This window comes from Diplotaxodon limnothrissa, linkage group LG13 (genome assembly GCF_057381915.1).
Source record: "Diplotaxodon limnothrissa isolate DT_005_m linkage group LG13, D_limnothrissa_male_GT1.1, whole genome shotgun sequence".
Taxonomy (NCBI): domain Eukaryota; kingdom Metazoa; phylum Chordata; class Actinopteri; order Cichliformes; family Cichlidae; genus Diplotaxodon; species Diplotaxodon limnothrissa.
The window spans coordinates 33,546,282-33,560,577 of NC_140608.1; the positions used below are offsets into that span (position 1 = coordinate 33,546,282).

Here is a 14,296-nt window from a genome sequence, read left to right on the forward strand (position 1 = left end):
CCATAGTAACTACATTAATTGCAAAAAAGTGCAATAAACTACAAAAAAATTTATATCGTTTTTGTTTTGTTTTTTTACATATATTTCTACTTGGAGAAATTTAAGAGGTTTATCCCTCAAAACTTTAAATACAAAAAAGTTGCAAAAAATAGTTTACAACAACAGGAAATTTATTTTGAGTGTCTTCATAGTTTTATTTTGGAGATACACCAATTTTTATATACTGCAGGAAAAACAAAAAACAATCCTATGATGCAAATTTGCAAAGAAAACAGCATCAAAATAAACTATTTCCAGCAGTGCAATTCGAGTTCTAAGCATCCCAGAAACTATTCAGAAAAGTCAAACATGACCAGTATAGGCTTTTAAGGCCTACAAGTAAAAAAACTACATTTCCGCGAAAATGACGTCACTTCCGGTTTCGGCCAGGAAATGGCGGACATGCGACAGTTCGCGCTGACGTTTGTTTCACTGTGGGAAGTGTTACGAACAGCTGATCGGATCGGCAAAGCGTGTTTCTGGAATATTATGTTTTTGTTCCTGCAAGCGCTTTTTATGCAATTTTTGCAAAGCTATATGTGGAAGGAAACCGTGACCGAGGACAAGCTGATGGCATCAGATGTAAGTACAACTCCTCTGGTTTCATATGCAAAACAAATTATTGCGCTAACTTACGTGGTTCGGGTTCTACAGGGATTTAAAAATAGTTACACAAAACGGAGCATGCTGCTCTGACCGGATTTAAAGGGTTAACAATGACTTTAGAAAATAATATAAAATAGTGTGCAACACCACTGAAGTTTTTTTACCTCTCTTTTCAACCAACAGCAGTCACTCTCCTCTCCAAATAACTTCTGCTTAGCTTTCCGAGCTTCCCTCGGGTCCTCTTAATCAGCGGTCTCCAACCTTTTTTGTGCCACGGACCGGTTTATGCCCGACAATATTTTCACGGACCGGCCTTTAAGGTGTCGCGGATAAATGAGGGAGGGGCTAATAATCGGCTCTGTCATTTTTAATGATCGTTGAAAGCCCAGATCGTAATCGTGATTAAAATTCGATTAATTGAGCAGCCCTAATATAAGACAAAGATAACAAGTAAGAACAAAATGCAGTTAATAAATGAAGGAGTTTATGCCGCGATCCAAGGAAACTCACGAACACCTTTTATGCACGGTTTGATAAACATCTATCTCAGGAGCTTTTGCTGGAAGAGGACAGCTGCCCTCTTCAGATATCTCAGGCAGTCGTGTGTAAATACTTCAGGAAAGTAAACACTCAGTAAGCTCCTGGACCAGACAACACTCCAGGTCGGGTTTTCAAAGCGTGTGCCCACGAGCTGGCAGATGTCTTCACAGACATTTCCAACCTTTCCCTGCTCCAGTCTGCTGTCCCAAAATGTTTTAAGAGGACCACCATCATCCCTGTCCCTAAGAAAACTAATGTGAGCTGCCTAAATGCCCATCGCCCTGTAGCACTCACCGCCATTGCTACGAAGTGCTTTGAGCGTACAGTCAAAGCTCACATCACATCTTTAATCCCTGCTTCACTTGATCCACTCCAGTTTGCCTACAACAGATCTATAGACGATGCAATAGCAATTGCCCTCCCCCACCTGGACCAGAAAAAAAAAAAGACACATGCGTGCGGATGCTGTTCATTAACTATAGCTCCACCTTCAACACCATCATACCATCCAGACATGTAATGAAACTCCGTGACCTGAACATCAGCTCTTCCCTGCACAGCTGGATACTGGGCTTCCTGACAGACAGACCAAAGGTGGTTCGGATCAGCAGCATCACCGCATCCACACTTCCACTCAGCACAGATGCCCCCCAGGGATGTGTGCTCAGCCCCCTGCTGTACACCCTGTTCACCCACGACTGTACAGCAACACACAGCTCCAACACCATCGTCAAATTTGCAGATGACACCATCATCATCAGCTGCATTTCTGATGGAGATGAGACGGCATGCAGGGCAGAGGTGAGAGCCCTGACATCATGGTGCCGCGACAACAACCTGCTGCTTAACGTCAGCAAAACCAAGGAGCTCATTGTGGATTACAGGAGACTACAGAGAGGAGGCCACACCCCCATAGAAGGAGCAGAGGTGGAGAAAGTCAGCTGCTTCAGATTCCTGGGCATCAACATCACCGAGGATCTGAGTTTGTCACACCATGTTGGTGACCTGAGATCAGCACAGCGCATCACCAGGACTGAATTGCCAGCCATGCAGGATCTCTGTAGACATCACTGCATGAGGAAGACGCAGCGGACCCTCTGATCCCAGCCACAGACTTTTCACACTCCTGCCGCCCGGCAGGCGGTGCAGAAGCATTCAGACCCACACTAGCAGACACAGAGACTGTTTCTAGCCACAAGCCATCAGGCTTCTGAACTGTTGACATTCTGCACACACCATTACACACTCAGTACAACTATTGGACTCTATACACTGTCACTGTAACCGCTTTAAATCCTCACTGCACAGTTTTGCACAAACTGTAAATACCAAACAATTGTTTCAAATGTTCTTAATATTTAAAAATAATAAAATACTAAAGTATTATTTTATTATTATTATTGTTATTGTCCTTCTTTAATATACCTGTACACTTTCCATATGTACATGTAAAGCTGAGGGACACAAGAATTTTATTACAGGTAAATGTTAAACTGTTTATCCGTATATGACAATAAAACTTGAAAACCCACTCCCCGACTCTCGCTCTGGCTCACGCTTCATGTTCTTTGCTTCCGAGTATATTTCACTTGCTGTTCATTAATAAAGTCTTGTTAGAAAACCAAGTATTGTGCCTCCATCTGAAGTTGCATTCGGGTCCACTTTCACGCTCGGGGCATCCTTAGCAGCAACATGTTACGGCAGCATCGGCCAAACCAGTTATTAGGTTTAGGGAGCGATCGTTTCCCCCACACACACAGTTCCATGTAGATATGGATTTTTTCCCTTAATAATAAAAACCTTCATTTAGAACCTGCATTTTGTGTTTAGTTGTGTTATCTTGTCATATAATCAAATGTTTGATCTGAAATATACGCAGAAAAACATTTTCTGCCTCTTTCCTCGAAGTTAGCTTGAGACTTCAACTGTTTCTCAATTTTAAAGAAAATTAACTGTCTCTAAAATTATTACATCAGACAACAGCACGTCTATTTAAATGGGTATTTTTCAACATTTTTAAAAGTTGAGCACATTTACAATCAATGAACTATAGCACGTAAGTTCATTTTTCCTGGACAAAGACAGAATCAACCAGGATCTTGCAGCATGTGACATTAGAGACGGCTCACGTGTCTGAAGTAAAGTAAATGAGTCACACTGTCCGATACTATCTGTATAAACCTGTGGATGCATCCTCATATCTACATGCAGGATGTTGCTTCTCTAATCAAAGCAGCTGTCAAAATTATGTACAGGTGAACATGTTTAAAGTTTTGACTGGTACCATCTAACTGGTAAGAACATTTACAAAATGCATTTAGAAAAGTCACTTGACATACCATACCATACCACCTTTATTTATAAAGCACTTTAACATAAAACCAGAGTTCACAAAGTGCTGTACATGCTAAAAGCAAATTAAAATGAGATAAGATAAAATAAATAACTAAAAAACTAAAATAAATTAAAACATGTCAAAACAAATTGAGTCAACCCCTCTAATCAATGCCAAAGGCTTCAGCGAATAAATATGTTTTAAGAAGACTTTTAAATTCAGAGAGAGAAGAGGCCTGCCTTACATGCAAGGGTAGATCATTCCACAACTTTGGAGCAACTACAGCAAAAGCACGATCACCTTTAGATTTATACTTAGTTTTTGGTACCTTAAGGAGCTGCTGATTGGCGGACCTAAGGGAACGGGGAGGTGTATATGGCTGTAGTAGCTCCGAGAGGTAGGGGGGGGCCAGGCCATTAAGAGATTTAAAAGCAAATAAGAGAATTTTAAAAACAATCCTAAAATGTACAGGTAGCCAGTGGAGTGAAATTAAAATTGGGGTAATGTGCTCAAACTTTTTTGTTCCAGTTAAAAGACGTGCTGCAGCATTTTGCACAACCTGCAGGCGCCTAATGGACGCATCACTAACCCCAAAATAAAGTGCGTTACAATAATCCAGCCTAGAAGTAACAAAGGCATGGATTACTGTCTGAAAATGCTGTTTCGATAAGATAGGCTTTATTTTGGCTAATTCCCTCAAATGAAAAAAGCTAGATCTTACAGCAGCTCTGACCTGGCTTTCAAGTTTAAGATTTGCCTCTATTTTAACTCCCAGATTAGTGATGACTGGTTTAACATACTGTGCCAGTGAACCAAGATCTATAATAGCCTCAGAAGCGCCACCAAAAACCATCACTTCTGTTTTCTGTTCATTAAAATGTAAAAAGTTCAAAGCCATCCAGGCCCTTATATCATCAAGGCATCTGAGCAGCGGGTCTACTGAGAAGCCATTTATCTTTTTAAGTGGGAAATAAATCTGGGAGCCATCGGCGTAGCAGTGGAAAGAAATCCCATGTTTCCTGAAAATAGACCCAAGGGGTAGGAGATATAGAGAGAAAAGAAGCGGGCTTAAAACTGAACCCTGTGGGACCCCACATTGAAGAGAAGCAACAGAGGATACAAACTCCCCGAGTTTCACAGAGAAAGTTCGCTCTGCCAAATAGGATCTGAGCCACTGCAGTGCGGTACTCCGCATACCCACCAACTCCTCTAAACGGGAAATTAAAATATTATGATCCACTGTATCAAAAGCAGCAGTTAAATCTAACAGCACAATAATAACACAGTCACCTGAGTCATTTGCCAAAAACACATCATTAAAAACTCTTAAAAGGGCAGATTCGGTACTATGTAAAGCTTTAAAACCAGATTGGAAAACTTCTAAAATACCGTGTTCTTCTAGGAAGGACATTAATTGCTTGTAAACTACCTTTTCAAGAATCTTTGAGATAAAAGGCAGTTTGGAAATAGGTCTGTAATTCGCAATAATATCAGGATCAAGAGCAGGTTTCTTGAGTAGAGGCTGAATCACCGCATGTTTGAGATTGACAGGTACAACACCAGAGGACAAACTACTATTTACAATGGATTGTACAGCTGATGCTATAGTGAGAAAAACCTCTTTGAAAAATCGAGGAGGGAGAGCATCATAAGGGAACCTGAGGGCTTCATGTAGGGCTGCCACAAACTATTATTTTGATAGTCGACTAGTCACCGATTATTTATGCGATTAGTCGACTAATCAGATCATCATCCACTGGACGTAAAACTACAGCTTATTGCACCAGCAGCATCTGCTCTTATATAACTATCATTAGCTTACAGCTTTAAGTGTTTAAGGTATGTGCTAACTAAAAATAAAGACAAGATGAAAGTTTATTCAATTTTAATGAAATTTGCAGATTGTTTCGGTAAAGTTTAATAAACTCCTTGCTATCTAAAATATAACAGGACACTGGAGTAAATTCTCGAGCATCTCACACTTCTGATGATCAGCTGTCTGCTTGACGTTTATTCAGCTGTGTAAAAACTATAACTTTAATCTCAGCCAAACCGATTTACTCAGGAACAAATAAAATACAAAAAAAAAAAAAAAAAAAAAAAAAAAAGCCAAACAACAACATTTTTAATTTATCTAAGTGACTCATATATATTTAACCTGAGTCGCGAAAGACGGCGGTGGGTTTGAAAACAATTTGTCGGGAGTCCGGTGTTCTCACGGCGCTAGTGACCTAGCCCCCGGCTAGCTATCGAGCTAGTGGGTAACAGACGTCTCCGAAAACGTCGGAGTGCTTTTGAAAATATGTGGTGTCCTGATAAACTGAGCCGATATTTGAGGTTTACACAGCTACATTCTCGCCTGAAAATATGTTAAACGTTTATTTTGTGACCCAGAAAGAATAATAAGAGTAATATTAAAACTAACTAGCTACCGCCATTGTTGGAAACTAAGCTGGGCCGTGCTATGAATTCTGGGACACAGCTGCTTCTTCTTCTTCGGGGTTTAACGGCAGCTGGCATCCTTGTACATGCTGTGCTGCCATCTTCTGTTTCAGTCCGTTATTACACTCTTAAATCCTGCTATTATTCCTGCGTCTTTTGTGATCTTACAAAGCTTCAAACGACACGTCGACTATTAAATCAGTCGTCGACGATTTTGATAGTCGACGTAATCGTGACTAGTCGACAAATCGTGGCAGCCCTAAAGCAAACACAGCAGAGGAAGAGCCAGACGGCGAGCCACACACACACACTGGCGCCATCTTGGAAAAAGATGCATCACAAATACTGCTATATCATGTAAAACTATACGTGACCACTGCTGCAGTGAAGAATATTCACTGAAATGTGAAGTGACATGTCAAAATGACAGAACGGTGTCAGTGTAACTGATCAGATGCACCTGCGGAATTGTTTTTAAAACTGCAGCATCTCCCTCTCTGTAATCTGCTGTATTTTTGTTTTTGTTTTATTGCAGGAAATCAAGCTTCCATATTGTGAGACTGCCCAGTGTAATAATGTTGCCCACCTGAGCAAAAACCTTGTTGAGTCTCATCTGCTCAGCCAGAACGCTGACATTGTGGAAGAGGTGAGGCTGCATGTGGCTCCACATGTGAGGAAACCACCAGAAGTCCATCCTGTGTTGCAGCAGCATGTCATCTCCCTGATCCTCTTCATCAGTGCCTGAATACAAACAAGCAGGTGCACACACAGCATAATTAACATGACCTGATCTGCACCGAATTCACTTTTATCTAGGAAGAGAAAGTGTATGAGATGAGCTTGCCCTGAAACCCAGAATGAACAATTAATGTTTGAGTCAGTGCCAAGTATTTTAAAGTCACAGTAGCATTGCCCCCCTCTGACCACCAAATTCTAAATATTTGTGCCAAATATTTCCCTCAAAGTTTAAGACATTTCACATTCACAGGAAAGGGACTGAAAAATGAATGAAATCATCCAGTCAGTGCTGCTGATCGTGCAGCAGCGACACTAACAAAGGAAACCAGTTCTTCCAAACAGACTTTACAGCATCTGTTTTAACCTGCACAGATCAAAACTATACTTGGTAATGTTTCGAGCAGCAAGCTGCACTGATGAAATTATATCAGGCCGTTTTTACACATGAATGTTAGGTCAGGATACAGCGGGTAAAATAAGTATTGAACATACAGTGGGGCAAAAAAGTATTTAGTCAGCCACCGATTGTGCAAGTTCCCCCACTTAAAATGATGACAGAGGTCAGTAATTTGCACCAGAGGTACACTTCAACTGTGAGAGACAGAATGTGAAAAAAAAAAATCCATGAATCCACATGGTAGGATTTGTAAAGAATTTATTGGTAAATCAGGGTGGAAAATAAGTATTTGGTCAATAACAAAAATACAACTCAATACTTTGTAACATAACCTTTGTTGGCAATAACAGAGGTCAAACGTTTACTATAGGTCTTTACCAGGTTTGCACACACAGTAGCTGGTATTTTGGCCCATTCCTCCATGCAGATCTTCTCGAGAGCAGTGATGTTTTGGGGCTGTCGCCGAGCAACACGGACTTTCAACTCCCGCCACAGATTTTCTATGGGGTTGAGGTCTGGAGACTGGCTAGGCCACTCCAGGACTTTCAAATGCTTCTTACGGAGCCACTCCTTTGTTGCCCGGGCGGTGTGTTTTGGATCATTGTCATGTTGGAAGACCCAGCCTCGTTTCATCTTCAAAGTTCTCACTGATGGAAGGAGGTTTTGGCTCAAAATCTCACGATACATGGCCCCACATGACATTCTCCCAATCCTCTGCTGTATCATCCATGTGCTCTCTGGCAAACTTCAGACGGGCCTGGACATGCACTGGCTTCAGCAGCGGAACACGTCTGGCACTGCGGGATTTGATTCCCTGCCGTTGTAGTGTGTTACTGATGGTGACCTTTGTTACTTTGGTCCCAGCTCTCTGCAGGTCATTCACCAGGTCCCCCCGTGTGGTTCTGGGATCTTTGCTCACCGTTCTCATGATCATTTTGACCCCACGGGATGAGATCTTGCGTGGAGCCCCAGATCGAGGGAGATTATCAGTGGTCTTGTATGTCTTCCATTTTCTGATGATTGCTCCCACAGTTGATTTTTTCACACCAAGCTGCTTGCCTATTGTAGATTCACTCTTCCCAGTCTGGTGCAGGTCTACAATACTTTTCCTGGTGTCCTTCGAAAGCTCTTTGGTCTTGGCCATGGCGGAGTTTGGAGTCTGACTGTTTGAGGCTGTGGACAGGTGTCTTTTATACAGATGATGAGTTCAAACAGGTGCCATTCATACAGGTAACGAGTGGGGGACAGAAAAGCTTCTTACAGAAGACGTTACAGGTCTGTGAGAGCCAGAGATTTTCCTTGTTTGAGGTGACCAAATACTTATTTTCCACCCTGATTTACGAATAAATTCTTTACAAATCCTACCATGTGGATTCATGGATTTTTTTTTTCACATTCTGTCTCTCACAGTTGAAGTGTACCTCTGGTGCAAATTACTGACCTCTGTCATCATTTTAGGTGGGGGAACTTGCACAATCGGTGGCTGACTAAATACTTTTTTGCCCCACTGTATATTCACTCAGAAAATTGGTGATATTTTAAAAGATGCTATTGACATGAAATTCTCAACAGATGTACAATGCATGCAATCCACACATGCAAGCTTTAGTTCTTTCCACAGATCTTTAACTGGATTCAGATCAGGCCTGGCCATTATTGCAGCTTTATTTTCGTTTCCTTGGCTGTGTGTTTGGGATCACTGCCCTGCTGAAACGTCCATCTTCGTTTCATCTTCATCATGTGGGCAAATGGCAGCAGATTTTATTTGAGAATGTATCTGTACATTTTTCCTATTCATCCTTCCTTCAATTATATGAAGCACATCAGTGCTGTATGCTGACAAACAGCCCCACACAATGAGGTTCCCACCTCCAAACCTCATTGTGAGCATGGTGTTTGTGGGGTGATAAGTAGTGTCTTTGACTCCCGTATCCAAGAGAATCTCAAACTATATTTTCCCAGTATTTCACAGGCTTGTGTAAATGTTTTTCAGCAAACTGTAAACACGCCTCAACATGCCTTTTCTTCAGCATCAGAGTTGTGTATGGTGAGCGTGCATACAGGCTATGGTGGTTGCATTACTTATTGTTTTCTTGGAAATAATTGTACAGGCTGCTTCCAGATCTCTCTCCACAAGTGGTCATCAACTTTTTCAGCTGGTACTGTGATTTTCCATGCCTGTCACGCCTCCCTTTCTTCATTTGTTGAATACTTCTTCCTTTCTCATTATTACAGATAATTTATGGACCATCTATGGTTTAATTTCTTCTGGATTGGACACGTTGTTACCGACATCTGGTAAAAGGGTTCATGTCAATAGCACTGCGGCAGGTCTCTGGCCTGCTGCAGTGATCTCATGAGACTGTGTCAGGCTGGCAGTGGGGACAGGTGTTTATGAGGGGACTAATGACTCCCTCTCTTTATATAGTAACGGAGGAGACACTGTGGAGGAAACTGCAGGAAGAGTTCGCTCCAGGCTTCAAGTTGTGCCGAAATAAAAAAAGAGAGCTTGTGATCAAAATAAAGCAACAAAAACCACAAGCAGCGTTAGAAATATTTTTACTTGTGTTGACATGTTGAATACTTTAACCGCTTTATGTTCCATATTTGTACTTTTCCACATGTAGCACAGCAGGAAATGAGTGACCTTCTGAATACACTGAGGGGTCACTACACCAGCATAGAACACAAGTTTCCATTTTCACCTGCATGTTTGAATAGAGCAGTCTAAAGAAGTTCATGGCTGTTGTGAATGTAGAAAAACAGAAAGATTATGCATACCTGTGTGATAGAACTTTCCCGAAAACCCCAAGTTAAAGGTGAAATTTGGGACCAGTGCTCGCAGTTTGTTTTGTGTGTTGAGCAATGCCTGTAAAAGGATGACACATTTTAACCGTTGCCAATTACAAAAATCAAGCCTTACTAACAGAATCTAACCTGAAGGATGAAATTTGACAAAGAGCAGAAATGCCACACAATGGGTGAAACACAGGTCCATCCTTGTAATATGAAATAATCAGTCAAATGGATAGAGTCAAACATTTATCCAACCTACCACCTACAATTACATTAGATTCAAGAATTCCAGTTAGTTACAAATAAATGAAACCTAAAGAGGCAGTGAAAGGAGCTTGCAAAGAAAAGCGTCTGGACTTCTTTAAGTTGCTTGAAGACGTTTCACCTCTCATCCGAGAAGCTTCTTCAGTTCTAAGGTCAAAGGGTGGAGAGTCCCAGATATAAATCTAGTGGGAGTTTCCCCCCACAGAGGGACAAAAGGACCCCCTGATGATCCTCTAATCGCCTGAGCCAAGGTGTGAAACTGGGTGTGGGTCCCAATCAGCCAGAGTTTCGGGTGTGTTCATTGTGAAACCTGGCCCCACCTTATCATGCGAATTCCTGAGGTCAGCTGGCCCAGGATGTGAGTGGGCGTTAAGGCGTCTGGGAAGGGATCTCAAAACTGGATTATAGATGGCAGACAGTTGGTGTCGTAAACCACCGCCTCTGTTCAAAGATGGTCGCTCACAGTGGACATAGATGGCTTCTTTCACTCCTCTTTCAAACCATCTGTCCTCTCTGTCCAAAATGTGAACATTGTCATCCTCGAAAGAGTGTCCTTTGTCCTTAAGATGCAGATGGACTGCTGAGTCTTGTCCTGTGGAGGTGGCTCTACTATGTTGTGCCATGCGCTTGTGAAGTGGCTGTTTGGTCTCTCCAATGTAGAGGTCTGAGCATTCCTCGCTGCACTGTACAGCATACACCACATTGTTAAGTCTGTGTTTTGGCGTTTTGTCTTTCGGGTGAACCAGTTTCTGTCTGAGCGTGTTGCTGGGTCTGAAATACACTGGGATGTCATGCTTGGAGAAAACTCTCCTGAGTTTCTCTGATACACCGGCTACATAGGGGATGACAATGTTGTTGCGTCTGTCCTTCTTATCCTCCCTCGCTGGTGTCTGGTCTTCTTTTCTGTGCCTCTTTGCTGACTTTAAGAACGCCCATTTAGGATAGCCGCACGTTTTGAGTGCTTCCTTTACATGTGTGTGTTCCTTCTTTTTTCCTTCAGGCTTAGAGGGAACATGTTACATGGGACTCTCCACCATTTGACCTTAGAACTGAAGAAGCTTCTCGGATGAGAGGTGAAACGTCTTCAAGCAACTTAAAGAAGTCCAGACGCTTTTGTTTGCAAGCTCCTTTGACTACGATGACCTGGATGACTGAGAACCTTCACAGACCTAAAGAGGCAGTGAAAGGTGGAACCTGAAACATTTCAAACTCTACTGCATATCTCCTTGTTTCTGCAGGTCAAGCTTTAGAAAAAGGGTTTAAAAGATCAAAATTATTCAAAAATCAATCACTCAAAGATGGTGGCAGCTTTAAATATATTATCCTTCATCATTTTTCCATTAAATAGTCAGCAATGAATCAAATGTTAGGATTCAAAAACACCACTGAAAGTTTGTCTGAAATGTGATATAGACTTGATTGTTTCAGTTTTTTAGTAACAATTTTAACATTTTAGTAGTACTGAAATAGATTTTTTTTGTGTTTTATTATCCGTAGGCAGTGCTAGTATCACAATATCAAAAAAGCCAATTTTGCAGGTGAATTTTTATATGAAGTCTACTAGGGATGCACCACATTTTCTAAAGTACTCGTACTCGTTAAAAGTCCCCCGATACCGAGGACCGATAGCACGGTCTGAGACCTGTCTATGTTTGAGCGGCATGTAAGGGGTTAATCCCACGCTGTGTTGCTGTACCCACGCTTATTTACCCACGCTTATTTACCCATGCTTATTAGCACAGAGGAGCATAGCTGATGCTAAAGCAGTGGGGGCGGAAAATAGTTGGGCATTTTAAACATTCCGCCTTAGCCTACTCCCGCCTCGAGGACATTCAGGGACAGCTCAACCAGCCAATAAAGAGACTGCAGCAGGACGTACAGACGCGCTGGAACAGCACGTATTACATGCTCCAGTCCCTCATTGAGCAAAAGCGAGTGCTGGGCGTGTCCGAGCACGAACTCCCTGACTATCTCACCGCTCACCAATGGGCTCTTATGGAGACGACTGTTCTCGTCCCCTTTGAGGAACTAACTAAAAAAAGTGAGCAGCTACGATGCACTAGCCTCTGATGTCATCCCAGCTGTGACTGTGCTAGTGAGACTTCTAAACAGAGAAACAGATGAACAAATTTAAAATTAAATTTTGTTTTTTTATAATTATTTATAAAAAAACTATTATTATAAATTATTTATATATGGCACGGTGGTTAGCACTGTTGCCGCACAGCAAGAAGATCCTGAGTTAAATTCCACCATCAGGCCGAGGTCTTTCTGTGTGGAGTTTGCATGTTCTCCCTGTGTTTGCTTGGGTTCTCTCCGGGTACTCCGGCTTCCTCCCACCGTCCAAAGACATGCAACTTGTGGGGATAGGTTAATTGGATAATCCAAATTGCCACTAGGTGTGAATGTGAGTGTGAATGGTTGTCTGTCCCTATGTGTTAGCCCTGCGACAGACTGGCGACCTGTCCAGGATGTACCCTGCCTCTCGCCCTATGACAGCTGGGATAGGCTCCAGCGCCCCCCGCGACCCTGAAAAGGATAAACGGAAGCGAATGGATGGATGGATAATTATTTATTCTGTAATATGTTGCATACAACATGCTTTTCATTTTAAATAAATGTTCTTAATTCCAAACTAGTCCCTTGTTTGTTTGTTTTTTGTTAAATTATAGGACTAAAGCTGTTACCTGCAAATTTAAATCATGTTTTCATTAAGTACTCGGTATCAGCGAGTACTAAATGCAAGTACTCGTACTCATTTCCAAAAAAGTGGTATCGGTGCATCCCTAAAGTCTACTTTTTACCAAACTGTAAACAGAGTGCTATTAACAAGCAAATCATTTTTTGATCTTAGCTACATTAATTGAAAAGGGTTTAACAAAAGTATTGCAAAGATGTTTTTAATATAGATAATATAGATACAACCATTTTTAGACACAGACGCATATTCAGATGCTCAAAATTAATTGGAGAATTCACTAAAACAGTTTCATGGCCAGATGTTTCCTTATTATCTCATGGCAAATTAAGCAGATAAAAGAACTGGAAATTATTCCAACTGCTGAACTTATATTAGTTATATTTTAAATTGAATGCTCAGCATGAGGTCAAATAGAGTTTGATGCAAATTAAAGAGGCCATTAGGACAGCGTATTGTCCCAGATTTCAACAAGCGATTCAATTCTGATTCATAAAGTCCTGATTCAACTCAATCCCGCGCTGGAAGATCAAGATGGCCATCAAGATGGCGCCGCGGATGGTCGCCCTGGTGCTTCAGTGCTTTACTTTTGTTTTGTTTTTGTGCATTTCTTCTGTGTCTGGGCACTCCTCTGGATACTCGTACACCAGAGAAGAGCTCCTTAACTACAGGACTACAACGCCTGTGGATTTATTTCCAATATTTGTCGCATCTGCGGCAGATTTACTGCTGACTCTGACCAGGAAAGCGAGACGCCGAAAGAGAGGGAAGCGAGCCGGCGCACTCGTGCGTTTGAGGAGACGCGGACTGCGAACTGCTCTTCCTGGGATCTTCCTTTCTAATGTACGCTCACTCGGGAATAAGATTGACGAACTGGCCCTGATGAGAAGCATGAACAGAGACTTTGCCTCCTCCTGTGTCTTATGTTTTACGGAGTCGTGGCTCAGTGAGAACATCCCAGACTGCGCGCTCAAGCTGGAGGGCTTCCATCTGCTGCGCGTGGACCGGCAGGCCGCTCTCTCCGGTAAGTCCAAAGGTGGAGGTCTCTGCTTCTACATCAATAGTGGCTGGTGCACAGATGTGACAGTGATTGCTCAGCACTGCTCTTCCTCTCTGGAATATCTTTTTATCCACTGCAAACCGTTTTATTCTCCGCGGGAGTTTGCTTCATTCATCCTGGCCGCTGTTTACATCCCGCCAGACGCAGATGCGCAGGCAGCTCAGTGCGCACTCGCGGAGCAGATACTGCACATGGAGCGGACATTCCCGGACTCTCTCATCATTGCTCTTGGGGACTTTAACAAAGCCAATCTGAGCCATGAGCTTCCCAAATACAAGCAGTATATTAAATGCCCAACCAGAGAGGAGAGGACATTAGACCACTGTTACAGCACGATCAGCGGGGCCTATCGCGCGGTGCCCCGCGCTTCACTCGGACTTT

The 14,296-nt window shown here is 42.3% G+C and overlaps 1 protein-coding gene across 1 annotated transcript in view; it reads right to left on the reverse strand.

Moving 5' to 3' along the window:
• The window catches only part of ndst2a (N-deacetylase/N-sulfotransferase (heparan glucosaminyl) 2a), a 53,610-nt gene that overhangs the window by 15,346 nt on the left and 23,968 nt on the right, over positions 1-14,296 (reverse strand). The window contains exons 4-5 of the mRNA XM_085368989.1: positions 9,879-9,966; positions 6,549-6,703 (exon numbers count right to left, since the gene is read on the reverse strand). Coding sequence (XP_085225115.1) covers positions 6,549-6,703; positions 9,879-9,966 — 243 coding nt within the window. The remainder of the gene's footprint in view (positions 1-6,548; positions 6,704-9,878; positions 9,967-14,296) is intronic.